The sequence below is a fragment of the Motacilla alba genome, chromosome Z (assembly GCF_015832195.1).
Source record: "Motacilla alba alba isolate MOTALB_02 chromosome Z, Motacilla_alba_V1.0_pri, whole genome shotgun sequence".
Taxonomy (NCBI): domain Eukaryota; kingdom Metazoa; phylum Chordata; class Aves; order Passeriformes; family Motacillidae; genus Motacilla; species Motacilla alba.
Window position 1 is genome coordinate 51259393 of NC_052046.1, and position 26075 is coordinate 51285467.

At 40.3% G+C, this 26075-nt stretch overlaps 2 protein-coding genes across 11 annotated transcripts; one reads left to right on the forward strand and one right to left on the reverse strand.

Annotated features, from left to right (window-relative positions):
• Positions 1-16: 16 nt before the first annotated feature.
• Positions 17-5446, reverse strand: RMI1 (RecQ mediated genome instability 1). 2 transcript variants are annotated; one of them, XM_038125379.1, is made up of 2 exons: positions 5309-5446; positions 17-2832 (listed from the first exon to the last, which is right to left on the reverse strand). In XM_038125379.1, the coding sequence occupies exon 2, from the start codon at positions 2802-2804 to the stop codon at positions 921-923; it is 1884 nt and encodes a 627-aa protein (XP_037981307.1). In that variant the 5' UTR covers positions 2805-2832; positions 5309-5446; the 3' UTR covers positions 17-920. The 2 variants fall into 2 exon arrangements, with proteins under 2 accessions (XP_037981307.1, XP_037981306.1); XM_038125378.1 differs by lacking the exon at positions 5309-5446 and adding an exon at positions 5217-5252.
• On the forward strand, positions 5354-26047 carry HNRNPK (heterogeneous nuclear ribonucleoprotein K). 9 transcript variants are annotated; one of them, XM_038125381.1, is made up of 16 exons: positions 5354-5491; positions 7961-8039; positions 8144-8223; positions 9077-9186; positions 10520-10576; positions 12078-12121; positions 13005-13077; positions 13564-13692; positions 14648-14776; positions 15236-15543; positions 15883-15937; positions 19517-19567; positions 23371-23392; positions 23470-23552; positions 24021-24190; positions 24944-26047. In XM_038125381.1, exons 3-16 carry the CDS (start codon positions 8175-8177, stop codon positions 24975-24977), a joined length of 1314 nt encoding a protein of 437 aa, XP_037981309.1. In that variant the 5' UTR covers positions 5354-5491; positions 7961-8039; positions 8144-8174; the 3' UTR covers positions 24978-26047. The 9 variants fall into 9 exon arrangements, with proteins under 9 accessions (XP_037981309.1, XP_037981312.1, XP_037981310.1 ...); XM_038125384.1 differs by lacking the exon at positions 5354-5491 and adding an exon at positions 5530-5764 and having other exon boundaries at positions 25005-26047; XM_038125380.1 differs by lacking the exon at positions 5354-5491 and adding an exon at positions 5531-5764.
• The last annotated feature ends 28 nt before the right edge of the window (positions 26048-26075 follow it).

Here is a 26075-nt window from a genome sequence, read left to right on the forward strand (position 1 = left end):
ATTTCTTATACTCCATATACTCAACAAAATATTTATTTTTCTTTCAAAGTGACTAAGCAGCATCTACCAAAATTTAAATGAAAACTTTAATATATTATTTAAAAAAATCAATCAAAATTAAGACCAGCAAGAAGTATACTATACAACATGTATGCAGCAAAAATATTTGACTACTCTCTAAAGGTTAGTCAAGTAACTATAAGAGTTAATGAATGAGTTGCCCCTTGTTTCAAAACTACTAGCAATGATTAAGATAAACATGACAAAAAAAAAAAGAATCCCCAAATGTTATGATAAATTTTCTGCTAATAAACACTTTAAAACACTTGGATTTATTTTAAGTTATTTGTAAAAATATAGAGGGTTTTTAAATCTCCTTTTTGCATAGGATTGGATTTTTTTCCTCACACCTGAATATTTAGAAGACAATCTTTCATTTCTCTATACTTTAGGTTCTTGCACAGTGAATATAGATTTGAGTCTTCAGATGGGCATAGACAGAAGGGACTGTATTTGATTTAAATTTATTCAACTGATTTTCTCCAAGAAAAAACAGAAAGTCTCCTGCACCTTTCTTTTAAAAATCAGGTAAGTACCTGAAAAAGTAAAATAACAAGATGGCTTATTCATTTTTATTTCCTGATAAATTCTGCTACTCAAGATTACCAATCTAGAACATGCAGGATTTTGCAGAATGAAAAAGTCAAGACACAAATATTCAAAATCTTATTCCAATACTGTCATCATAAGAAATAATCTGCCCAGTTTTGCTCCAATTAGTCATCTCCTTGTCTCACTTTTTTACATTAAAATCCCTGATAAAAGACACACCACTTAACTTGAAGTTTAACTTTCAAGAGTTCTTCAAGGGAAATCTGACTTAAGCATTTCCTAATCTACAGTCTGCAAGTTTGCACATATTATTTATTCAAACGTTTCTTCAATTGTTCTAGATGCCTAGCATCAGCATCCTGGAGAATTAATACAGTAGCTTTAGACTGAAATGGATTAAACTCAATAGTCATCAAACAACAAAGATCTATCAGCTGTTTTTGACATTTCTCTAAACCAGCCTTAAGTTTTAGACGTAAAGCAGGATCCTTTTTCAGCTTATTAATTTCAGGCACTGAGAAGCCAATGAAACTTGTTAGAATATCATCAGCAAAATCTACTTCAAGATAAGCAGAGCCATCAGAAATTTTTGCCTTTATACTCCAGGACCCATTGCTTTTTGTGAGGTTTCCAGTGAGAGTGACGATAAAACATTTAACTTTCAGAATTGTAACAGTTTCTGGTTTTTTTGCAAGGAGAAGGGAAATATATGTGAAAGGTGGAGAATCTAAATCTAAATGTGCCTCTACTGCCTTGCAAGGAAAGATCTGTGAATCATGTCTTTGCTGATCTCCTTCTGGATCCATTTTTAAGGAAAATACAGGATCATCATTTAATACCCTGCTGTCAGAAGTGTGTTGGTGTTTACATCTGCTCTCATCTAGGTCTGTATAATTCTGCCCCTCTTTAGGAGGAGTTTCCAAAGAGAAAGCTGATGAACTGCAGGCCTGATGTAAGCCCTTGTGCGGCAAAAAGTTACTAGTGCTGTTTCCGTCTTCATCAAATATTGTTCTTCTCATGTTCTTTTCCTTGCTGATAGCTTCCCTGGGCTTATCTCTTTCATTCACATTGTCTTCTTCACCAGTGCCATTTAAAGATGAATTGCAGGAGCTTCTAGATGTATGTGGAAGTCTGCCAGTAATTAAACCTATGTTCCTGTTCATCTCCACTGGTGGCACTTCTTCCATCTCTCTTTGCATCTCTTCTTCCAGAAGAAAGTCATCTTCTAAAGGAAAATCATTTAAAAAGCCATCAGCGTATTCTATGGGAGGTGAAACTTGTTCATCTGAGTGAGGCAAAGGACTTCCAGATCTTTGTAGCAAAACATTTCCATTGTGTGGAGTCAGTGAACCTGAGGCTGTATTAAAATTGTTGCTTCTACTACAGTATCCGCTTTCTAAAGATGTTCTGTTGTTTATAGTAAAGTCATTATTTTCATCAAGGCTGGCTAAAAGCTCTTCATCTGAAGGGCCAAGAGTATGTTCTAACTCATCCACAGGCCTTGAAAAAATCTGTTCATGTCCAGCTTGTCCAACAGAATTAGGGTTTTCAGCTTCTCCGATTAACCTAGCAAGGACTCTTTCACGACAATAATCCTCAAGAAGAGCATCAACTTCACCACCCAACAGTTTCACATTTTCTGGTTTAAGCAGAAGAACTCCAAGACGATACGCAATATTGCCCTGTACAGTGATTTTTGTTCCAGGAGGCAGATTACTGCAGAGAACGGGCACTGGTTGATACTCCATGCCCTGAATTTGATGTATGCCATCTGTTAATTGTAGCATCAGCATTCGAGTAGGCTTTGCTTCCCAGGGCTTCTGAAATGCCTGAGTACTGGCTGTCACTTCTTCATTTACAGTGCTTTTTCCTCTTAGCTTCTGCAACTGAGAATATGCTGGCTGGCTAACATCCACCAATGAATCAATCTGTATGGAGAAGTAGCCTGATAATTCTCCCTTGGGAGTATCTAAGATGCAGTTAGGCAAAACGGGATATTCCAAGTCTCTCAGATCGGTAAGAAGCCACTGCTCAAATACCTGCTTGTTAATCTGAGCTTGACTTAAATTACTACCACTATTTTCTTCCTGGATCCAATTAATGCATGCTTCCAGCCATGTAAAAGGAACTTTAACGTGCCATGTGGATGAAAGCCAGGTTTCCACTCTTGCTACAATGCTAGATGAAGACATTTTCTTTTATGGTAAGAGACTGAATTCCCTAAAATGGAATTCAAAAAGACATATTAAATCTTCTGACAAAAACTGAAATTATTACCAGTTTCATGCTTATATTGTATAAAAAATTTAAATTAAAAACACTTCAACAGACAATGAAATTCACGGGCATTTCCAACATTTAACGTTTCAATCAGCATAAAAGGTATGTGCAATTATCAGCATAAAAGTTAAGTGCAAAATATAAGAGAAGTATGGAGACTTATACAAGCAACCACACTTATTTTCTGTTAATTAAATTAGAAACATATAACTGAAACTCTTTTCCTATAGATTGAAAGTGAATGGACAAAAAAACCCCAAACCATAAGAGCAGTAGGTTTCAAAATATAACTCCTCTTTTTTTTTTTTTTTTTTTTTTTTTTTTTTTTTTTTTTTTTTTTTTTTTTTATGGTTTTCTTTCTGTTAACACATAGTTTACTTTAGAAAGTGACCTGAGATGTCACTCTCCCACTTCACCAGCACTGTTAGGAACAGAAGGGTTCTACAGAACCAAGCTGAGGTCTATCAACACCTATATCAGAGGAGCGACTTTCAGTCCGGGACTGAAAGCTTCCTACCCGACAACAGAAAGCTGGCTTTGAAACACTGTTACCTAGAGAGCCAGCGCAGGACTCGGCTGCAACAGCACCAAGTCTTGGCAGCTGTCATTTCAAGGACATCAGAGGCTAATAAACTCTAACTTCTTGTTAGTTTAGGAAGTGGTTCTGCACAAACAGAGTAGAATAGAAGTATTTCAGCTGGAAGGGACTCTGAATGATCATTTAGTCCAACCACCTGACAAATTCAGGGCTGACCAAAAGTTAAACATGTTACTAAGGATATTGTCCGGATACACCTTAAAAACTAACAGGTTAAGGGCATCAGCCACCTCTACAGGAAGCCTGTTTCAGTGTTTAATTGTACTCTTAGAACTAGAATCATTCAGATTGGAAAACACTTTCAAGATCATTGAGTCCAACCTCTGACTGAACACCACCAGCATGCCAACTAGATCATGGCACCAAGTGCCATGTCCAATCACTTCTTGAACAATTGCAGGGATGCTGACTCCATTATCTCCCTGGGCAGCCTGTTCATTGCTTAAACACCCTTTCTGTGAAAAATTTACCATGTCCAACCTGAACTTCCCTTCATACACCTTGAGGTCTGCTTCAGAGACTCACCCCTACCTTACAACAATTTCCTTTCAAGTAGATGTGGAGAGCAATAATGTCTCCCCTGGGCCTCCTTTTTTCCACCCCTGCTCCCTCAACCATTTCTAACACCACTTACTCTCTAGGCCTTTCATTAGCCTTGTTGTCTTTGGTAAAGAAATTATTCCTCTTGTCAAGTCTGAACCTCCCCTGATACAGTTTTGAACCATTCCCACATCTCATGTTGCTGGATGCCAGGAACACACCAGCACTCCCTCTCCCTCTCCAGGTCTGCTCCTCAGGGAGCTGTACAGAGCAATGAGGTCACCCCTGAGCCGCCTCCTCTCCAAACCAGACAAACCCAGAGCCCTCAGCCGCTCCTCACAGGATGTGCCTTCCAGCCCTTCCACCAGCTCTGTTGTCCTCCTCTGGACCATTCCAGGGCCTTCCCACCCTTCTCAGACTCTGGGGCCCAGCACTGCACACAGGACCCAGGGCTGAATCCAGCAGGATGATCCCAATCACAGCTGGTGATGCTGTGTCTGCTGCACCCCGGGATGGGGTTTGCCCTCCTGGCTGCCCGGGCACACACTCCTCTTGCTGGGCACAGCTGATACTTGTGCCCAGCTTTACCGCATCCCAGGGGCAGAATCTGGATTTGTTCTTGTTTAACTTCATGCCACTGATAATTACCCAGTGCTCCAATCTATTTCAGATCCCTCTCTGCAAGACTCTTCCCCATCGAGAAAGTCAGCAGCACCTCCCAATCCGGTATGGCTACCACACCTGCTAATGGTGCATTCAACTCCTGCATCCATGTCACTACTACAAACATGTAAAAGATAGCAGGTTGCCTAACTGTGCATAGATCATGTTCAACCCCTTAGAAAGGGCGACCGACTAGCTCAATCTCTCTACAGAACACAACGAAAACAAAACCTACAATAAGAATATTTAAGAAACACCAAGTGTGAGTTCTGCTTGTGTTTATTGGGGGTTTTTTGGCATTATGGCCTTTAGAGTGAACAAAAGAACACCCTGCCGCCAAGCTTTCCCCAAAATATCCATCACTCCGAAGATATCGCCTAGTTAACCCAAATAAAGGGCCAGCCTTCACCAGAGGTGAAGGGGTGAGGGAGGAAGGGAAGCAGAGCCGGGGGAAGGAGGAACACCTGAATGAGGACAGGCCGCACCCCGCAGCCCCTCGGAGGGGCCGAGAGCTCCAACTCACCGGGGCGAGCGGCGGCGGCCGCGGCTCCCGCCGGCCTGAGGGATCGCCTGGCGCCCGAGCCCGCGCTCCCCAAATCCGCTGCGAGCACCCACCAGCCAATGGGAGGCGCGTGTCCAATCATCGCGAGAGTCTCGCCACAGCCGGCGCCGGGCTGCATGCACAAGGCGGGGTTTGAGCGGCCGCCATTTTCTCGCCTCCCGGCCGCAGCCGCTCGCGCTTTTCTGGGCCGCCCCCTCGCTGCCCGCGGCGCTCCCAGCGCGGCTCCCGCAGCCCAGGTAGGAAAGGCAGGCCGGCCGCCCGCGGTACGGGCCTAGCGGCGCCACCCTTTCCCCGGGCCCGTCTCGTCCTTTCCCTCACGGAGGGCGGTGCGGGTCGCGGCGCCGCCTCCTATGCTGACGGGCAGCGGCCTCACCCAACGAGGCGGCGGCGCCGCCGCGCGGGGGGCGGTGGCGGGGCCAATCGCGGGTGGCGCTGGTGGATGTGCGCGTCGGAGTCCGGGGCTGCTCCCCTTTCTCTCCCGTACGCGGCGGGGCCGGCGGCGGGCGCAGGTACGCGCAGCCCCCGGCGCCGTGCGGCCGGGGCCGGCGAGGAGGGGAGGGGAGGGGAGGGAGGTGGGAGAAGGGCACAGGCCGGTTAAGGCCTTGCCTAGGCCGGTAGAGCCGCCGATGTACTCCGCTCGGCGACGCGGCGTGACACAGCGGTGCGAGACGGCCTGTCTCGCCGTCTCCTGTCGTGGGGCCTCAACCGCAGAGGGCTGCCGTGGCCCCAGGGCTTTCGTGAGGTCGGCGGTAGAATGAGGAAAACGCTGCGTGGAGGACACTGGTGTGTCGCCGCCTTAGCTATTGCTGAGGTCCCTCAGATGGCCTCTGTCCCCGTTGCCTCGCGGGGACAGCGCGAGTTTCGCAGCGCCAGCGGGTGCGCTCCAAGGGCAGGGGCGCGACGGCCGCTGCCGCCTTCCCGCGCCCGCCCGCGGTAGCTGTGCCCAGGGAGAGCTTCTGTTGGGGATTATGGCGGGCGCAGCGAGGGCGCTCCGGGCCGCGGCCTGCGCGGAAGCAGCCGTAGCGGCCGGTCGGGGGGGGCGGGGGCTCCGCATCGCAGCCGCGCCGCTTTAGGGGGAGGGCGGAGTGCCCGTGGCGCCAGGGCTGACCCTGCTCCGCCCGCTGCGCCGGGCTTGCAGCCGCCGGGCACCTCCTTTGTGTCCGCCCGGGCCGAACTGGGTAGCGCTCCCCGCGGCCGCGTGGTGGTGGCGGCGGGCCTTCCGCTCCCGGCTCCGCCTCGCAGCGGGCCGGCGGGCGCCATTTCGGAGGGCGCCATTTCCGTTGCTCCGCCGGGGTGCCGCAGCGCCGCCGCGCTCGCCCCTGTCCCCGCCGCGCCGGGCGGGCGGCTGCAGAAGCAGGGAGGGAGGGGGGGGAAGAGAGGGGCAGGCGAGAAGTGCCGCTGCGCCTTGGAGGCGCTCTGGCGTTCCTCCGCTCTTAGATCTGTGGTCGCTGGTTCCACCTCTCGTGTCCGCTTTAGCCCTTTAGTGTCCATAAGGAACCTGACTTTATTAGTTATGTGAATGTCCTTGATTTACCTAGCTGATCGAGATTACTGAGAGCACATGACCTATGGGGAAGTTTGACTAGGAGAGACCAAGACGTGAATTGTAACTGCAGCTGATAATAGCTCCCCGCTGCCTTAAAATTCCTGGGATAGTTGGATATAGATTAACCGGTGTCTGAAAGGCCTGTTACACTTTGTCCGTGTCTTCCTTACTGGCCGTCCACGTAACAGCGCAATCTTGGCAGTCTCTACCTGGGATCCCGCTATTACTAAACTTGTGCATGCCCGTTAGCCCACTTCACGTACCTGGAAATGCCGGCATGTGTTGGGAAGACAGAGCCTGCTTTTAGCCCCTACAAGCAGGGCAGCAATTACATTGCTGTCTGAGAGTACCTTTAATAAGTTAAGAGTCAGCTTCTTGCACACCCGTATTCCCCCCTCCCGCGATTATAGATACAAGAATGAATGCCTGCTGTTAGTTGAGGCAGTGAAAGTCAATGGAATGCAAAGGGAAATGTGTGATTGATTGACTCTATTTGTAAATCACATTTTTAATGATAGTAAGTTGGAATTTTTTTTTTTTTATTTACGCTTGTCTCTAATGTGATCTAGTGGCTAAAAGCAGGTCACAGTCTGTTTCAGAAAAATGTACTGAAGTAGAGGTGCTTGTGGAGGTCTTGGGGGTGTGTGCGTGCCGTGGGTTGCATGTAACTGCAGAGAGTGATACTTTTAAAAAGAGGTTATTTTAGTGTAGTAGGAAGTTGTAATTTTTATTTTATTCATCAGTTATAGTTGAGAGGAACACAAATGCATGCTAGTAGATAATTTGTAGAACAAATGCTGATGATTACCATAACAGAACTGTCTATTAAGGGTAGATAGTGTTGACCTAAATAGCAGGACCAGATTTTGGTGTAGTGCTCTTTAGAAAGTGAAACCGAGGCAAATATCTTAAAACGTTAAGATTATGTGGTTACTTAAAACTTGCGTATACCCAAAAGTGTAATTCAGACATTAAGAGTTTGTGAGTCTACAGATTTCACCTTTATCTTCTCTTCGTGGGGTGTTTGGCTTGGCTTTGCTTTTTCTTTTATAAAGAAAAGAATTGCGGCAATAGTTTAAGTCAACCCTTTGGTTTCTGACTAGCAGAATCAGACTCACAACGTGAGAAGACTCACAACTGATGTATGCTGTTTTCATAGGCTCTTGAAGCAATAGGCTGTTGGATTTTGATCCCGCCCAGAATACTTGAGTTTTTGTCAGCAAGGATATATAATAGCGGTAAGTTCTAGCAGCAGGCGTTTATTTTTGTTATTTTTTTCACTTTAGCATGAGGTACAGTTTGTCTTTTCATAAAAAAATGTACCGTCTTTATTTTTCAACAGCTTTTGCTTGCCTACATAAGAAAAAGAGACAATGGAGACTGAACAGCAGGAGGAGACCTTTACCAACACAGAGACAAATGGTAAATTTTTTAAAGGACTATTCATTTTTAGAAAGCACCTCTTAAAAATTTTAGTATTTCAAAGAATTTTATAATGATTTACATTTACCGTAGGTTTGCATCAGCAGTAATTTTGTGTTCTGCATTAAATGCCTTCTATTTTAATGTGTCATTACACATGGTTTTGAAGCATAAGTACATAATCTTTCTGTTGATATGTTTTAGACACGAGAACTGCAAGTTATTACTAAATACTGAAAAATATTTTGTAGCTGTATGAAGAATGTGAATAAGTATGAATGCTATAGGGCATATCTGTTAATTGCATTTTGTTCATTGTAACTGTTACATGCAAGTATATGAAGTATTGCTAAAGAGCTTAATGGAAAATTTCTTAGGAATTACCAGGGAAGTTTGGGCATTATTGTTGTTGGTTCGTGCCAGTTTTTCCCAGAGTATCTGAAGTGCTACTTTGCTGTTATTTCACCAGTATTTCAGTATTAGACAAACTATATTTTAGCTTTATGCCTGAAAGGTGTTCCCCAATTGAAATTATAAATAACTACTAAGCGGGTGATGCTGCATTCCTTTGGACATGTCTAAAATGTTGTGAATTTCTTACTGTGTGCAGCATTCTCATTTAAGCCATAGTTCATGGATTTTTAAATGCATTTTCAGCTGTTAATCAGTAAGAAAGCTGTTGACGTGAAGACTGGTTTCTGTGCTGTGGATGCTCAGAATAGACGTCTGTAATTAGTTTTGTGCTAATAGGCATGAATTAGAAGTATTAGAAGTACAGAGCATAAATTTGGCATGTGTTCCACTTCATTAAGACTTAGAAAGTTAAATAAATGTTTATGTTTCCCTCCTATGGACCTCTCTACAGGCAAACGTCCTGCAGAAGATATGGAGGAAGAGCAGGCCTTCAAAAGATCTCGGAACACCGATGAAATGGTTGAACTGCGCATCTTGCTTCAGAGCAAAGTACGCTTTTTTACTGGTTGGTTTTGTGTGTAGCATTGTTCAAAATGGTGGTGGAAAAGTGTATGTTGAGGTATAAGTGTAGAGAGATTATGTGCTTTTTCTTTGAAATGTGATAGATTATTAGATTAATTTTCAGTATGTAGGTAGTTGTAGGTGTATTGCAATGGAATTGTCCTCCAGGTTCTCTTAAAAGGGTAAGTCCCTAAGGATCAATACGAGGTTTATTAAAAATACATACTTGCTAAGAGGTAGAGAAGTAAAGAGTCTAAGATATTTTTTGAGTGGAAAGCAGCTATTTTGAGGCAAATGACTGTATATGAGTCTTTGAAAAAGAATGTGTTTAGAGTATTATAAATAAGTGATTTTAGATTAAATGTGTGAGTTGAGAACTTACGATTTTAGTAATTCTCCCAAATAGATCCACTAAGCTTGTTCAACTATATCAACAGGAAGAAGTGTGGGAGTAGCTCTTCAGGGATTGCAGTGGTTTTGTTGACAAGTATAAATAGTATATAATAGTTTATAGTTCAAGGTGTGTGTGAATTTGCTCTGGCATTTCCAGTTGCTACAGATGATTTATACTTTCTGAAGTATCTCAGTTTTTTGTGTTGGTGTGAAAGAATGTTGCCTGAACTCTGTGTGGCATTTCTGACCAATAGCCAAGTTACATGGAGTACCAATAAATATTTTGCATGGCTTTAGCATAATGTATGAGTGTAATAAAAGCAATATTTTTTGTATATAAATCTTTAAAAGAAGCTGGTAAAAATGTGGTTTTCCAGTTCCTATTTTTTACTGTTGGTCAGTTTATTCCTGTTTATGTTGGTGGCTTTAATGAAGTTGGTGGCTGTTAACGTTCATTTCAGCCTTTTTCAGTTTATACTGCTCTGAGAAATTAGTTACTTTACTGATGTGTAAAACAATATTAGCACTTGAAATTATCAAATGTTTGGACCTTAAAAGTGGAATTTGCAGACACATTCCATAAGGAAAAAAAAAAGCTGATCAGATAATGGAGGAAATAATTGACCTGCATTACACTCATTTAGTTTGGCTTTCTTAATAGGTGTAGTCTATGAGAAGTTCAGCATGGGCAGAATTGCCTAAAACTTCTCTTTAGAATTGAAATATTAACAGCAAAGCTGAGTTATCTTTCTCTGTGTGCTGTGTTCCATGGTTGTAAGAGTTTTTGGTAATTTTTTTTTATGCCAAAGTGATGCCTCCCCCCCTCCTCTTGGGCCAGCAAAAGTAGATCTTCTGTTTTTACTCTTGAGTTCAAAAACGTAGTCTGTGCTGAGTTGTCATAATGTAACTTCTGAAAACTATTTTCCAGAATGCTGGAGCAGTGATTGGAAAAGGTGGCAAAAATATTAAAGCACTTCGTACAGACGTGAGTATATATGAGTTTGAACTAATTTAAAACCGCTTCTTTCAGAGCACTACATCGAAAACTTGATTGCGTGCATTTCTAGAAATGGGAGCAATTCAACTCTATAGGCATCCAAGTTACACTCCATTTGTATTGATTGTCAGAGTAGATAACAGTTCTTCAATTTCTGTTTCAATTAAAACCCAGCTTGATGCATGGGACAAGAGGTTTATATTGAATCTCATCACTTTTTAATAGGATTCTCTTAAATTACACACTTGAAGTGAGTTACCATCCTAATTAAAAATATTGGCAAAACTTAAACCCCTTAAGAGTACCATTCCCCATATGTGTGCATCAGTTATAGTACTGCTGAAACCCTTGCAGGTGGCTGGCTGAACCCAGTGATAGAGGAATTCTTTCACTTCCTTCAAAAAAACAAAATGAAATCATCCATCTGTTCCTTAACAGCTTGCCCACGAAGCACAAAACCATTAATATTAAGGTTTCTTGCTTTAAATATGAATATAAAACACTGAGGGAATATTTAATTCTATTACTTGGCAGTATTTTTAAATGGTCATGACTTAATGCCTGTTCACATTTTGCAGGGGGTTGACTCTGGTGATTAGACACATGCTCAGCATTAATGTTGTGTATTTATAAAACTTGGCAACACTTCTTAAATTCCATTTGTTTACACTCCTGTACTTAACATCAGCTACAATTTCAATGGTTTTTCCAATCAAGACTCTGTACAGCACAAGATTTGGCAGTATATCATTACAAATCAGTTCCAACTAAGTTCATAAACTACCGCAACTAGAGTTGAGGTTTTAGTTGAAATGGTCAGGAATCATATGTATGCTCACTAACTTTGGCAGCTAGTTGTTCCTCTTTTTTTTAGGGTTTTTTAAATTAGGGTTTTTTTTGTTTTGATTTTTTTTTGTGTTTGGTTTTTTTGAGTAAATCAGTATGTCACCTATGTCCAGATAATTTAGATTGGTCTGGAACACAAACTCCCGATTTGCCCAAGGTTCTAGTACTACCAGTCTGGACAGTTTTTGCATCTACCCTCATGAGCCAGCCTGCTACTGAAACATCATTTATTAAAAGTAAATAGTAGTTTAGTCAGAACAAGTGACTCATTTTTAAAGTCCATACTGTTAGGCCACAGTTGGTGTAGCAATCCGTTATTGTGTTAGTCTTCAGAACAACTTAAGCTTGTTTCTAATTGAGAGTAATGAGTATAGTTTGTATTAAATTAAAATTTATTGCTTTTCCCCCTTTTCCCTCTCCTTGTTTTTTTGGCCATATATCTCCGTTGCCCATGTACTGGATCGACTTGCCCCTGCGTTGCCCACCATGACGTTGGCCCATCCGCCCCTGAACGCCCATGTGAAAACCCTGGTTGGCTATGCCCAAAAATGTGCTCGTTGCCAAACGGGTACCATACTTGACAACTTCCGATTGAATACCCATGCCCAATGCCAACATCCACGAACGCCAATGACCAATGCAGTACAATGCCAGTGTTTCAGTCCCAGACAGCAGTGGCCCCGAGCGGTATGTCCCAACAGTTTATGCCTCACTGCCTGAATAGAAAGAGAGAAATGTATTTTATTACCTGCCTTTGATATAATTAAATAGTATCCCCTTATAGACGGTGTATTGTTTTTTTTCAAGTTTTCTGTCTTATTTTCCCCATTAAGTCTTTTTGTCACTGAACTTTTACGTGAGTTGCCCACCCAAACAATCCACTAATTTTATTTCAATGGAAGGAGCACAGCTTCAAGTGTTGCATATTTGCTGCATTGTAAATCAGATTGGTTCAAAATAGTCTCTTGCTCTGTCTTTGTGGCCCACCTTGCTCCCCTCAACATTGCCTGTTCATAATTATTTCTGATGAAGTGCTAATTCCGGTTCGCTTTCCTTCACTTCTCATTTGTTTCGTCTTTTTTTGTCTTGCATTTGTATTTGTTTTCTTGGAGGGCCCATTAATAATCTGAGTTCCATAACCTTATTCCAGATACGACGTTCACCACTTGTATATCCTCACATTTAATATGAGAAGGTGTGCCAGTTCTACGAATGTAATAGCGAGGGTATCCTAATTAGTGGTGGCGGGGAACATGAATATTCACTTCTACTTTTCAGTTCTGCGTCAGTTTCTTGCCCACTTAATTTGAGCCCTTCCAAAAGCCCATTCTGTCTTTCTCTCTCTGCAAGACCTACCTAATCTTAAATTTCTCATGCATATATACTGGGCATAAACAAAGATGCATGTGTTGTAAATGGAGCAAACAGGTTTACTTTAAATGGGGAATACTTGTAAACTCTTCTTTGTAGTAAATCTTGTTAAAATTTTGTGCATGATGATAAAAAGAATTTACTTCTGCTTTTTCTTTTCTACCTTCTCCATATTGTCTGTCATTGTGGCTTCCAACAGCATCTTGAGTATAAGTGCAGATATAGAGACAATTGGAGAAATCTTGAAGAAGATTATCCCTACTTTAGAAGAGGTATTTATCTTGAAATTTTCTTCTGTTTAGAATGAAAAGATTAGCTTTTGAATGAGATTGTTCTAGAATATTTGCTACTTTTTAAACACAAGAAATTAGAAAAGTGAAAAATGCCAAAAGCCTTTTAAAGAAGGATTATGGCTGTCATGTTGGCATTTTTTGGGTAGAGGGCAAAGTCTGTCATTGTTTATTAAACTAACATTTTGAACAGCCTTCCTGTTTTCCAAAAAATAAGTGTTGCACTGTTTAATGCCTTCTTAAATCTTAATAGCAAGTGGTGCAGTGTAATTTAATAAATAATGTAAAAAATAGGGAAAACTCATACTTCACATTGAAGTGAAGTGTTTAAATTGTTGTGCTTATAGCAAAAGAAATACACAACTACAATTCAGCAATAAATTAAACCACCCCATTCTGTTTAAAGAAAAAGCTTAAAACCCCAAATATTGAATTTTTGTGAATAATCTTTATTGCTTCTCCCTATATGCATCTTATTTACAGTATCAACACTACAAAGGCAGCGACTTCGACTGCGAACTTCGACTTCTTATTCACCAGAGTTTGGCAGGAGGCATTATTGGTGTCAAGGGTGCTAAAATTAAAGAACTTAGAGAGGTACTTGCTTTCTCTTCTTCTGAGATTTTGTTTTGTTCAATAAGCAGTGTTTTCTGTTCATAAGTGGCACATCTAAATATCCGCTGTGCAGTAATTCCTTCTCAACATGTTGCATACCTGCTTTTGATGTTGTGGGACAGAGCTGGAAGTTGCAGCTTTCTTGCAGACCCTCAGAAGTAATGTCAGTGGCAGAGCCAGGACTTGGTTAAACATATTTTTGGTAGAGTACTGTTTTTAAAAAAAGGATTTTTACTTCATGGTATTAAAATTTTATTAATTTCCCCCTTTAGACCAAAGTGCTGCATAGTGTAGAATTGTATGGTTGAACACACAAAACAGTTGAGAATGAAACCATCTCCACAGTAGATGTACTGTGGAAAGACTTCATGTTTAGTTTTGTATTGTTTAATTCTAACTCCTGGAAGACCTTTTTTTTTTTTTAAGTGAAGGAGTAAGAGTCTAAAAACTTAATGGTCTCTGTGAACTTAAAAGACGTGGTTGAGTTTCTTGGCATTGTGTCAGGCAGTTTCAGGTCAGTTCAGGTATAAGCCAATACTTGTTTGTATGGATTAAGAAAGGCGAGATAACTAGACATAATCCTAGCAACAGTGCTGTCTTAGCATCCAAAGCATGTTTAATTTGAAAGCTAATGCAGCATGTAAGCTCACAATGGTTATGTAGTCCCTTTTTCTAATACTTAATAAATAATGCATTGTAGCTGCGTCATAATTGTAATAGGAGAAAATTGATTTTTTTTCCATCTTCATGCAAAACTTAAAACAGCAAGATCTTTAAAGTATGCAATCTTCAAATTTTGTGTGATAACTCAAAATCAAGCATGCAGATTTAAGTGGGTGGGAACTTAATTGTCTTTAAATCTATTTTAAAATATTTTAATGGTTTTATAAAGTTTTTTAAAATATATTTGATAATCTCATTTTTTTTTCTTCTGCAGAACACTCAGACCACCATTAAGCTCTTTCAAGAGTGTTGTCCTCATTCAACTGACAGAGTGGTGCTTATTGGTGGAAAACCTGATAGAGTTGTTGAGTGCATCAAGATTATCTTGGATCTTATCTCTGAGGTAGTGTTTATTAAATTTATTTTATTCTTTCATTAGTATTCATGAATGTTTTAGACATTAATGGGATGAAAAATGGTGTCTCGCAGTTTCTAGTTTAAATTTAGTGCCTCCTACTTTCCCAGCAGCAAACGATGGACAGTTATGAACCTTGGGAACTGTTTCTGTTGTTTAGAATTGCGGTACACCTTATGAGCAGTTTTGGTAGTAGTGGGCCATTTATGCTTTGCATGTCATCAGAATGAGAAATTTGAAGAGCAAGGAAAATGAAATGTATCTGCCACATCTAAATAGTTTTACTGTTGTAGTTAAGTTCACAGGAAGCACATCAGCATCTCCTTTCTTGGCAGCATTGTGAGATCAAGAACGTGTTCCAAATGCATAAATGTGTTGGTTTAATTAAATACGCCAGTTGTAATAGAACTATCTGATTTGGGGAATTGTTTTGTTTGTTTGTATTAGTCTCCAATTAAAGGACGGGCCCAGCCTTATGATCCCAATTTCTATGATGAAACATATGACTATGGTGGCTTCACAATGATGTTTGATGATAGAAGGGGACGGCCAGTGGGCTTTCCAATGCGTGGAAGAGGAGGTTTTGATCGAATGCCCCCTGGTCGTGGTGGACGACCTATGCCTCCCTCAAGAAGAGATTATGATGATATGAGCCCTCGCAGAGGACCTCCACCACCTCCACCAGGTCGTGGTGTTAGAGGTGGCAGCAGAGCTCGTAATCTTCCTCTTCCTCCTCCACCACCTCCTCGTGGCGGGTGAGTTGTTGGATAATTGCATTATACAAAAATTCATGTTGTAAATCTGAGTCATACTCATATTTTAAGTGATTTTTCCATGTTGGTAGTGATTATGCAGGATTGAGGCTGTATTAGACAAGAGTATTCTGAAATTTACTGAAATTTAATTACCTGCTCTGATGTAGTAAGTTGCCAGGACTATAGTCAGTAGTTCTAGAGCTTGTCTTACTCAGTACTTGGGTAGAGTAGTTTGCAAAGTTATATGTGAACCGTGAATGGGAAAATTCAGATAAGAATAAACAAGCTAGTTTATAATACACGTAACACAATTAACATGCTGCTGTGTTTTCGTTTTAGAGATCTGATGTCCTATGACCGAAGGGGCAGACCGGGAGACCGTTACGATGGCATGGTACAAGTTTAAAATTTGCTCTGTTGTGTCCCTAAGCACAGTTAGCATGCTGACCTGCATGCACTTTCATGTGGGACATACATGGTTCTGATGTTAAAACCAAAATGTTTTGTCCATACAAATGGTCCTCCTGTGGATGAATATTTGAGGTGTAAATGGTACTCTTCTGTGTTCTTTCTTTCTCCCTGTCATCAAAAAGATTCAGTGATTTGTATTGTGCTCAGCTCTGTAGGTTTCCTTGCACTGGCTGTCTTTCAGATTTTTTTAATCAGCATGACAAAAATAGCAGTTGGGAGATTTTTCAGATAGAGAGAGCATGTCAGAACAGTGTTCTCTGGTGAGAACACAACATTCTTAACAAGCATTTTTAATGCTAAAGGTTGGCAAACATGAGCATTGATATAGTAATACAGATTATGGAAGAACATCTGAGGACTCTAATTGATAGAAGGCAATGGCTTTTTTGAATAAATTCATCTATATTGTCTAGTTTCTCTGCAGAAATTCCACTCTAAATTCCAAGTGTTTTGGAGGTAGAGCCACTGCTTAGTTGAATCCTACATCAGTTCTTTCTGGGGAGAGAAAGAAATCTCATAGTGTGTGGAAGCTTAAAACAAAGGATACAGATAGTCTTCTATATTGCATTCTGAACTGCCATGCCCCAGCAGCCACCTGCTATTCTCAGACAAGATTCCCTCCTTGGTAGGAAATCCAGGAGGTTCTCCTGGTTTCAACTGGCGTAGTTACTTTCTTCTCAGTAGTTGGTCCAGTGCTGTGTTTTGAATTTGGTATGAGAATAATGTTGATAACATGCTGATGTTTTTCGTTTTTCCTATGTAGTATTTATACCAAGTCAAGCACCTAATCAGTGTCTCATGCCCTGACACTGAGTAGGTACACCAAAGAAGTTGGGAAGCACTATAATCAGTACAAGTGACCCGACCTGGCCAAAGAAAGATTCCGCAGCATAGAACATCATACCCAGTATATAAACTGGGGCAGTTACCCAGACAGGGGGTCCATAGGGGTTTGAGGGTGGGGCCTGGCAGTCGTGCGCAAAGTGGTGAGCAGTTGTATCATGTATCCTTGATTTTATTCTTTTTTTTTATTGTTTTGGGCCATGGTGGTGGTGGTCATGTCTTTTTTTTTTTGTTAGTTTTCCTTGTTGGATTTTTTAACTTCTTCTTAGTTACTAAACTGTTCTTATCTCAAGCTGTAAGTTTTACTTCTGATTCTTGTTCCACTGGGGGTTGGGGGGGGGTGTGTGAGCAAGCAGCTCTGTAGTGCTCGGTTGCCAGCTGCTCTTAAACCACAGCAGAGGTGGATCTCTGTAGTAGCAATATTCTTTTTTCCTCTGGCTTTGTTTGGCACCTTCTTTAAGATGACAGGTGACACATTATTTTTTTTCTTCTAAATTTTTGTGTAGAAGGCAGAAATGAAAAAGACCTGTGAAATGGGCTACCGAAATGGGTTTCACATGAACTCCTTGGGAATAAGAGTTACTGGAACTCCAAACTGCAAGAATACCATATGCTTATTAGAAATAATAAAAGGAAAGATTTGCAGTTACATATATTTGCAGTCACAAAAAAAAAATCTGTTTCCTGTATGGTAGTATGCTAAGAAACTGTAAGAATGGAGAAGTATACCTCCAAGATTGCTTATCTGTATTTACATGTTTTCAGATCTTAGGATTTGTGTTCTTCTGTTTGCAGCTTATAAAGCCTGTGCTACAGTACATAAACTACGCGGCCTGCCCTTCTTTGGGTATTTGGTTGAGCACAGTCTTACTTAGCTTGACTCTTGGGCAGTAGTGTGTTCTATTTTTGTTCTATTTTTATTCCAGTTCAGCTAGAATAGAAAATCAATTTTAACTTAATCTTAGCCTGTCACTTGTCCTTCAATTTATTGTAATGAGTTTCTACACACAAATGGAGTAATTTCTGCTAGTTTGGTTTCTTCCATTAAAAAACAAATAATTTTTCATTTTCTTTTTCATGAGCAGTGCAGCTGCTCGTAACTTTGGCTTCTTTGTGACCAAGTGTTATAGCCAGTTAAAGTGAGAACTACTTCCCAACAAAGATAGTATTTAATTTCTCCTTTTAGTTAATCATGATCCTAGTATCCTAAATTGTGTAAGCAAAAGGAGATTTTCACACTGAGTGTGTGACATCACAGCTTCAAGTATTATACCAAAAGGTAAAGTCCTCCTTTGCCAGTTCTCTTATTCAGTAAAGGCAGAAAGATTGAACAGTTGACAGTCTTTAAGACTGGATGCTGAACTGTGGTTTTTCCTGTATTCCAGAGATACAACAGAGTGTTGACAGCTTTGTAAATGCTGAGATGAGAAAAACCCATTTTGATTTTAAAAGATGGGTAAATTCCTCTTGGCCGTACAGAGTTAATCACTTAAGATGATACTCATCTGTTAGCCTGGCTTAAAGTTATAGTATAAATATGTACTGCCATTTAAATGCTCATTTGACTTACAATCTGTTCTGAAGCTTTTTCTCCAAAGTACAGACTTGTTTATCAGCATATAGAAGTGTAACTACTACAGTGTGTAACTACTCTAGATCAAATCCTGTGTACCTTAAGAGCTATGGTGATCTGAAAAATCCTGAATTTTCTGAGTTTTTTAACACCCTCGTTCTCAGGGGCATGTAAAAATGAGTAAAGGAGGAATGTATGACAACTCTTCTATTTATTAGTGCAGATTGCTGGAAGGAAGTAACAAAATTTCACTTTCCTAGGTCACTCTTAAAAACCTTACTACAAAAGAAAAACTTACTACAAAAGAATTTGACATCAGTTAGGACTGATGGGTTTTTTATTATATGTAAAAGTTAAGCTCTTTGCCTTATCCAGCCCATCTATCATCTTGTTTCTGTTCCGGTTTTGAGTAGTGACGAGCCAAATTAGTCTGCAACATAAAATGTTATGTATGCTAAGAGACTCTGTTTCAGAAACTAATTTTGCACAAATAAACATCACTTGCTGAAACTAAAATTCTGAAAGAAAGAAATGCCATATATCATATATTTTAGAAACATAATTTAAGTTTCTAATATAGTTAGGCAGCAGTAGATTGTTAGTCTACTTGCTGGCTGGATGAGGTATGTGAATAGTAGAACATAAGAAGCAGTGTCCTTCCTGCTTAACCTGCAGTTGGCATAATCACTTGCAGTTACTTGTTTCAATCTTACTAAACTTTTTTCTAGTAGATGGCACAATTAAAAAATTGATGAAGTATTTGTACATGTAAAAGTGTAAAAAGGTTTTCTAAAAGAAGAAGGCTTAAGTTTTGCCTTGCCATTAGTTTCTGAGCTTCTTAGTGAGAGGAAAAATCTGCTAATACCATAGAAAGAGAAAGAAAACAGGAGTTGCCCATTTAGAGTTGCACCAAAGTAAAATTAAAAGCCAGTTAGTCTTGAAAGTGGTCTAAATCACATAATTTCGAGTCTTTGTTAGTAATACACGGGTTTCTTTGTACCCCTTTGCATTCTGTTTGGTTGCAACATTCTCTAAAAGTCTGTATGACCTGGATTTCCTTTCTTCCTCTTATGTTGCGTCTGGAAGATGATGCAGTGTCATGTGGATGCCTGTGATGACATGCAGCCACCAGAGTTGGTGAGTGTTTTCAGCCTGTTTTTTGAAAATTGCTTTATTGAATGAGTTAAGTGATAAAGCAGATTTAAGAGATCTTGAGTGTAGTCCATAGCAGCTTGTGCCTGTTAAAATTTATAAAGTCTTCTGACTTTAAATTTAGGGGCAGACTTAATGATGTGTCCTTTGAAGGCAGGTAATGTTAATAGAAATGTGGAATTATGCAGCAGCCTGGTAAAAATAGAAGAGCTTTTCTGTACCTCTTTTGCCTCCTTTACACAGTATTTTCATTTTGGTAGATGGTAACTTTCTCCATAACTGATGCACTGTAGGTGCATAATTTATGATTTATGTTTTGTTTTATTTCCGTAATGTGGGATTTTATTTCAAACAGCAAATATTTGAAGTAGCTTCTCACTTTTATTTGTGAATAAACTATATTTACCTATCAATCTATTTGCAAATTTATCATTTGATCAGATAGGTTTTGGGATGTTATCACAGAATTACAGAATTATTTTGGTTGGAAATAACATTAAAGATCATCTAATTCCAACCTGCCATGGATAGAGAACCTTGAACTAGGCTGGGATGCTCAGGGTTCCATTGAGCCTGGCTTTGAACACTTCCAGTAATTGGATGTCTGCAGCTTTTTTGGGCAACCTGTTCCAGTGCCTCACCACCCTCACAGTGAAGAACTTCTTTCCAATACTTAAACTAAACCAATGCCCTTTCAATTTAAAGTTGTTGCCCCTTGTCCTTCCTCTACATGCCTGTGTGAAAACTCCTCTCCAGCCTTCTTGTAGGCTGCCTTTTGGAGCTGGAAGGCCACAATAAGGTCACCCTGAAGCCTTCTCCTCTCCAAGGTGAACAATCCCAGCTCTCAGGCTCTCTTACAGGAGAGATGCTGCGTCCCTCTAATAATCTTTGTGGTCCTTCTCTGGACTTAATCCAGTAGGTCCATGCCCTTAATGTTGGGGCCCCCAGAGCTAGATGCAGTACTCGTATTGGGATCTCAAGGCTTGACCTTTCGATGTAGCCCAGGTCGCGGTTGCTACTCTGGGCTGCAAGTGCTCACTGCTGGGTCATGTCCCGCCTTTCACCCACCAGCCCCCCCAAGTTCTTCTGTGCAGGGCTGCTCTTCATCTGTTCATCCCCCAGCCTGTGTTACTGGGGTACTGGGGGTTGCACGAGCTCAGGTGCAACACCTTGCTTTTGGTCTTATTAAATTGAATGAGATTCCTGTGGGCTCACTTTTTGAGCTTATCCAGGTTCCTCTGGATGGCATCCAGTCTTCAGGTGTGTCAACAGCACCACTTAGTTTGCATACTTGCAGGTGTACCTAATCTGTTTGTGTCATTGATGAAGGCATTGAATAGCACTGGTCCCAGTGGAGGCCAGTCCCTGAGGGACACCGCTTAATGTCTGTTGAACCTCTGAGCCATTGACACTGCCCCCTGGATGTAACTATCCCTATTCAATAAACTGTCTACCTACCCATGGAATCAGTCCCTCTCCAATTTGGAGGGAAGGATGTGGGGAGTATGTCAAAGCCTTTACAGAAGTCCAGGTACATGGTAACTGTAGCCCTTCTGTTGTTCACGGATGTAGTCACTCCACTGTAGAAATTACAGAGTACATCAGGTGTTGGCAATGTCTTGAAGATGGCAAAATGCTGCCAGATTAATACTTTTGATTAATTAATGTGAAAAGCCAGTTCTTAGTTACATACACAGCAACTGCTATTAAATTCTGTTGTTTTGTAGTGAGGAGAGGTAGATGTGATCAAGGAAAGGTATTTTCCTTAAAAGAAGTTAGTCCAAAAAGGTATCCTGTGGCAAATACCAGCAGCAATATTTGTGTGTATGCAATATGCTATGTGATTAGCTTCTCAATTTAACATTAAGCAGAGTCCTTCATTGTCTTGTATTTTGGACTCCACTCCACTGTGAGCTCTATTATATTGTCTTATAATATGTATTGCTTAGTAACATGATTAGACAATACGGGTTGCTTAGAGACAGAGGGTAAGCTCAACACTTTGATCTGAATAGCTTCCATTTTGATGTAAAAAGAAAGACGGTAAGGAATATTTTTTGGGAAAGTTGTTACATTATAACTTCTATGGACCCTTACTTGTGAGTGGGTGAACTTGACTGACTGCCAGGGGCCTACCCAGCTGCTCTCATGCCCCTTCCTTAGTAGAGTGAGGGGAGAAAGTAAGACAGAAAAGTCTGGCTCATGATGGAGATAGGCAGATCACTTACTAATTAATACCACAGGCAAAGCAGAGTTGGCTTGAGTAGGTTTACTGCCACTTTGAGTAGCATGGTGAGAAACATAAAAACACCTTTACCCATCTTGCACTTTGTCACAGACTCAGCTTTCACTCCTTCACTCTTTCCTCTTCTATTTCTCTGCCATGAATGGTGCAGGGGTGATAGGGAATGGTAGATTCCCAGTCAGTTCATCATACCTGTCACTGCTCCTTCCTCTCTGCACCTGTTCCCCTGCTCCAGTGTAGGGTCCCTTCCATGGAATGATACTTCTGGAGCTGCTCAAATGATCTGTTTCCAGTGGACTGCAGTTCTTTTGGAACTGTTCCAGTGTGGGTCCCCTTTGTGTGGTACAGTCCTTCAGGAACAGACTAATTTGGTGTTGGTCCTTTCACAGGGCACAGGTATCTGCCTGTGCAGCTTCCTTCTGGGCATTTCTGCCTGCTGTCAGCATAGCATCCCTCAGTGGGCTATAGAGTAGTGATCTGCTCCAGTGTGGTTCTCTCCATGGGCTGCAGGGCAGTCTCCATTCCAGTTCCTGGAGCACTTTTTTCATCCTTGCTGACTCTTGCAGTCAGTGCACACTGGGAGTTTTTTACTCTTTTCTTAAATACTATCACTGAGATGTCACCAGCTTGGCTGACAGTTTCAGCTTTAGGCAGCCTCCAGCCTCCTCTCACAGACCCCAGGAGTCTCTTTAGAAGTTGAATTTGAGAGAACCACATATATTTATTCTCTGCTTCTGTAGCATAGTATAAATACATGGTTTTGCACACTTAAAACACATTAGATTAAATGAGACCTTGATGTCAAATGAAGGTTTACAAATTCTAAAAATAACAAGGCCATTGCCATGACTCATTGCAGTCATTTACAATTAGTGTATGGTGGTTCATATGTAGCAGAAGTAATTCATGTTGTGATTGTTTATTCTGAGATATAAAGGGTTTGTAGCATAGTCAGAATCAAAGGTGTAGATGTAGTTGGACGATTTGCTGGGCAGACTTCTTGCCCCAGAACTGGAGACTGGAGTGTCTTTTGAACTGTATTTGGTAGTATTAATAAGGCCCTACTCTGATTTTGTAATTCTAAAGTTTAGTACAGAGGTCACAAGTAGATCAGCATCAACAGCTGTCTACAAGAAGCTGAGATGGTGAGACTGCCTTGGTAAAATGGCATGGCTGAATTCTTTGTAGTTTTATGTGTTATTCTTAAAAGTTTTGATAGGGCAGGATAAGAATCACAGAGTATCTGGAGTTGGATGGGACCTGCAAGAATCATCGCATCCAACTTCTGGTCCAGCGCAAGATGGCCTCTGGTCCTAATGGACAGAGGTTAATGAGATCTCTGCCACCCATCCCTTTTGTTTCTGGTCTTCCATCTTTGCCTCCAGATGCCCTTGATGGCATGACACTCTTGTATTTATATCAGATTGAGGGTTGTAATGTTTGATTAAACAGGCTCAAAGTTAGCAATATAATGCTTAAGATAAAAATGTGTCAGTGAAACATGGCTGTTAACGTTAAAGTTTTTTTCTCTTTTCTCTTGCAGTTTGAGGGTGGCTCTGGTTATGGTAAGTGTTCGTATAGAACCTTTGCATGTAGTTCATTATGTAGTTACTAAAGGGCTTGATGCATACACTTAAATCAGACTATTCTTACGCAGGGGGTCGTGGTTCATACGGAGATCTTGGTGGACCCATCATCACAACACAAGTAACGATTCCTAAAGATGTAAGTAAAGTTGATTTGCTTTCCACTCAGGCTTTCTCTAAAAAAAAAAAAAAAAAAAAGTCACAGCCATTTTTCAGACTGTTTGAAAGTAAATCAGAAATACTTAAAATACTTCATTATGTACTTCTAATACAAAACAAGTGCTTTTAAATTGCCAGCAGTGTATTGCTTGACTGGTTTCTGTCCTCAGAGACACGTTAAAAGAATTCTACTTGTGGTTAATATTCCGTAATAGATATGGTCCTTGTAACCCATGTTTTGCAAATGAGAGCTGGTTCTCCCAGTTTTATCTCACCTGTGTTTATGCAATTAATACTGTAGGGGATATTTTTATGCTATAAAGAAATAAGCTCCCATTGCAACACTTAAAACTGAATTAGTAGAAGCTATTCAAATGCTGTTGTATTTCTCTAACTTTTTGGAAAGCCACTTGTATCAGTAAAGGAATGTTTTTGCTTTCTTCCCTAGCTGGCAGGATCTATTATTGGAAAGGGAGGCCAGAGAATCAAGCAAATACGTCATGAGTCAGGAGCTTCGATCAAAATTGATGAGCCATTAGAAGGCTCAGAAGATCGGATAATAACTATTACGGGAACACAGGACCAGATACAAAATGCACAGTATTTGCTGCAGAACAGGCAAGTTAAAGTTTATTGTTGTCCCTACTGTCAAATTAACGTGTATATTATAAAACTGCTCTCCTCTTTGAATCATTTTTTTAAGAAGGCAGGTTTTAAGTAACTATTTGAACCTAACTTCTCTAGTGGTAGTTCTGCCTTGATTCTCTTCTGCTCTCCATTCTAATTAAAATGAAGACACCCTCAAAACTAATCTTGCTGGAAGACATCTTAACCAAGCAGTCCTCTCATTTCTCTGGTGAAAACTGCTGCAAAAAAACTACTTGTAATAAATTACATAGAGCCTGTAGAATATAGAAGATTTCAGTGGATGTTGGCCTAGTTCTGTGTGGAAGACTAGTGATTTTGTTGTTTTTAGATAACTAAATTGACAACAAATCACAGTCTGCCATATGGCACAGACCATGCCTCTACAGGACAAGTTGAAATCGATTTGGGGTTGTTATGCAGCATTTCACACCTTGCTGACAGTACTTTGCCTTTTCTGCCAAATATTAACAGCTAGATAGCATTTGCTGTATTAACATTCTGGCTGCTATAGCAGTTTTAATATCTTAACTGGAATGTTTGGCTTTACATTACTAATATTTAGCTATGCCTGAAATACACTAATATAATTATTAGCCATTGACATTTTAAAATTATGTATTTTTAAATGTGTTAGTAATTTGTAATTTAATATGCTTTATGAATGTTGATGCAAGATGTATGGTCCATCATTCTAATACATGCTTTTTTCTTTTTCTTTTATAGTGTGAAGCAGTATGCAGATGTTGAAGGATTCTAATGCAAGATTATTTTTTCTTTTTTATAGTGTGAAGCAGTATTCTGGAAAGTTTTTCTAAGACTAGTGAAGAACTGAAGGAGTCCTGCACCCTTTTTTTTTTTATCTGCTTCTGTTTAAAAAGCCAACATTCCTCTGCTTTTCATAGGTGTTCTGCATTTGAGGTGTAGTGGAATCTTTGCTGTACACCAGATGTAATGTTTTAGTTCCTTACAGATACATGGGGGGGAAGGGCGCACGAGACTAACATTGAAATTTTGAAGTGGCAGAGAGAATGAATTCTATTTTTGTTCATTGTTGGTGGTAAATTGTACTGTTTTTCTGTAATTGTTGTGAACACCCTGCTTTATGTACACTGTATCTTACTTTGAAGGGGGAGAAAATGGTAGGCCCCATATCCCTGGCATTTGTTCAGAGCAGTGTGCAGAATGTAATGCGTTTTTGTAAGAAACATTTTAGGATTTTTAAATAAATTTAGTGAACCTGTTCTTGGTGGTCATTTTTCTTCAGGTCTACATAAGGTCATAACTAAAATGGATACTCCTAGTTTGTTTTTTTCCCCTTATAAATTAAAGTTGCTGTTAAGCTTGCTCTTCAGTTTCCTTGATATATAGATGGAGTTATTTGGGGGTTTTTTGACAAATTAAAGAGATCGTGTGAAAACAATGACTGCTTTGCTGTTTGGGGTGGGAAAGGTGAAAATACTCACACAAATGTGTAAAACTTGACATTTTTGCAAGTGTTTGGCCCTCTTTGCAATACATATATATATATTGGTGACAGTATATAAATAAAATACTTTTAAACTTTGTGATGTCACTGAGTAAACAGTCGTAAAGTACACCTGGTTTTAGACAGCTTGCTTAATGCAGAGTTGCTCTACCTTTACTGAATAAATTATACCTGTTTACTGAGCTTTTGTTTGTATGAGGTAGAAATTGCGAATTGGCAAATTGAGATATAACTATGTAACTTGTTTTCCATTGTATACAAAACTTCAACTTGTTTCCCAGATGTATGTTGAGTTCCATAAGAATTATTTGTGAGAAATAAAAAAACATAACACCTCTGGATATCTCATGTAATACCTTGGCATTTGTA

Excerpts from the sequence above, each read along its gene's own strand:
- RMI1 (XM_038125379.1), bottom strand. The coding sequence starts at position 2,804 with ATGTCTTCATCTAGCATTGTAGCAAGAGTGGAAACCTGGCTTTCATCC.
- HNRNPK (XM_038125381.1), top strand. The coding sequence starts at position 8,175 with ATGGAGACTGAACAGCAGGAGGAGACCTTTACCAACACAGAGACAAAT. Across the intron at positions 23,393-23,469 it reads TGAGGGTGGCTCTGGTTATG|ACTATTCTTACGCAGGGGGT; the intron begins GTAAGTGTTCGT and ends CACTTAAATCAG. Across the intron at positions 24,191-24,943 it reads CAGTATTTGCTGCAGAACAG|TGTGAAGCAGTATGCAGATG; the intron begins GCAAGTTAAAGT and ends TTTCTTTTATAG.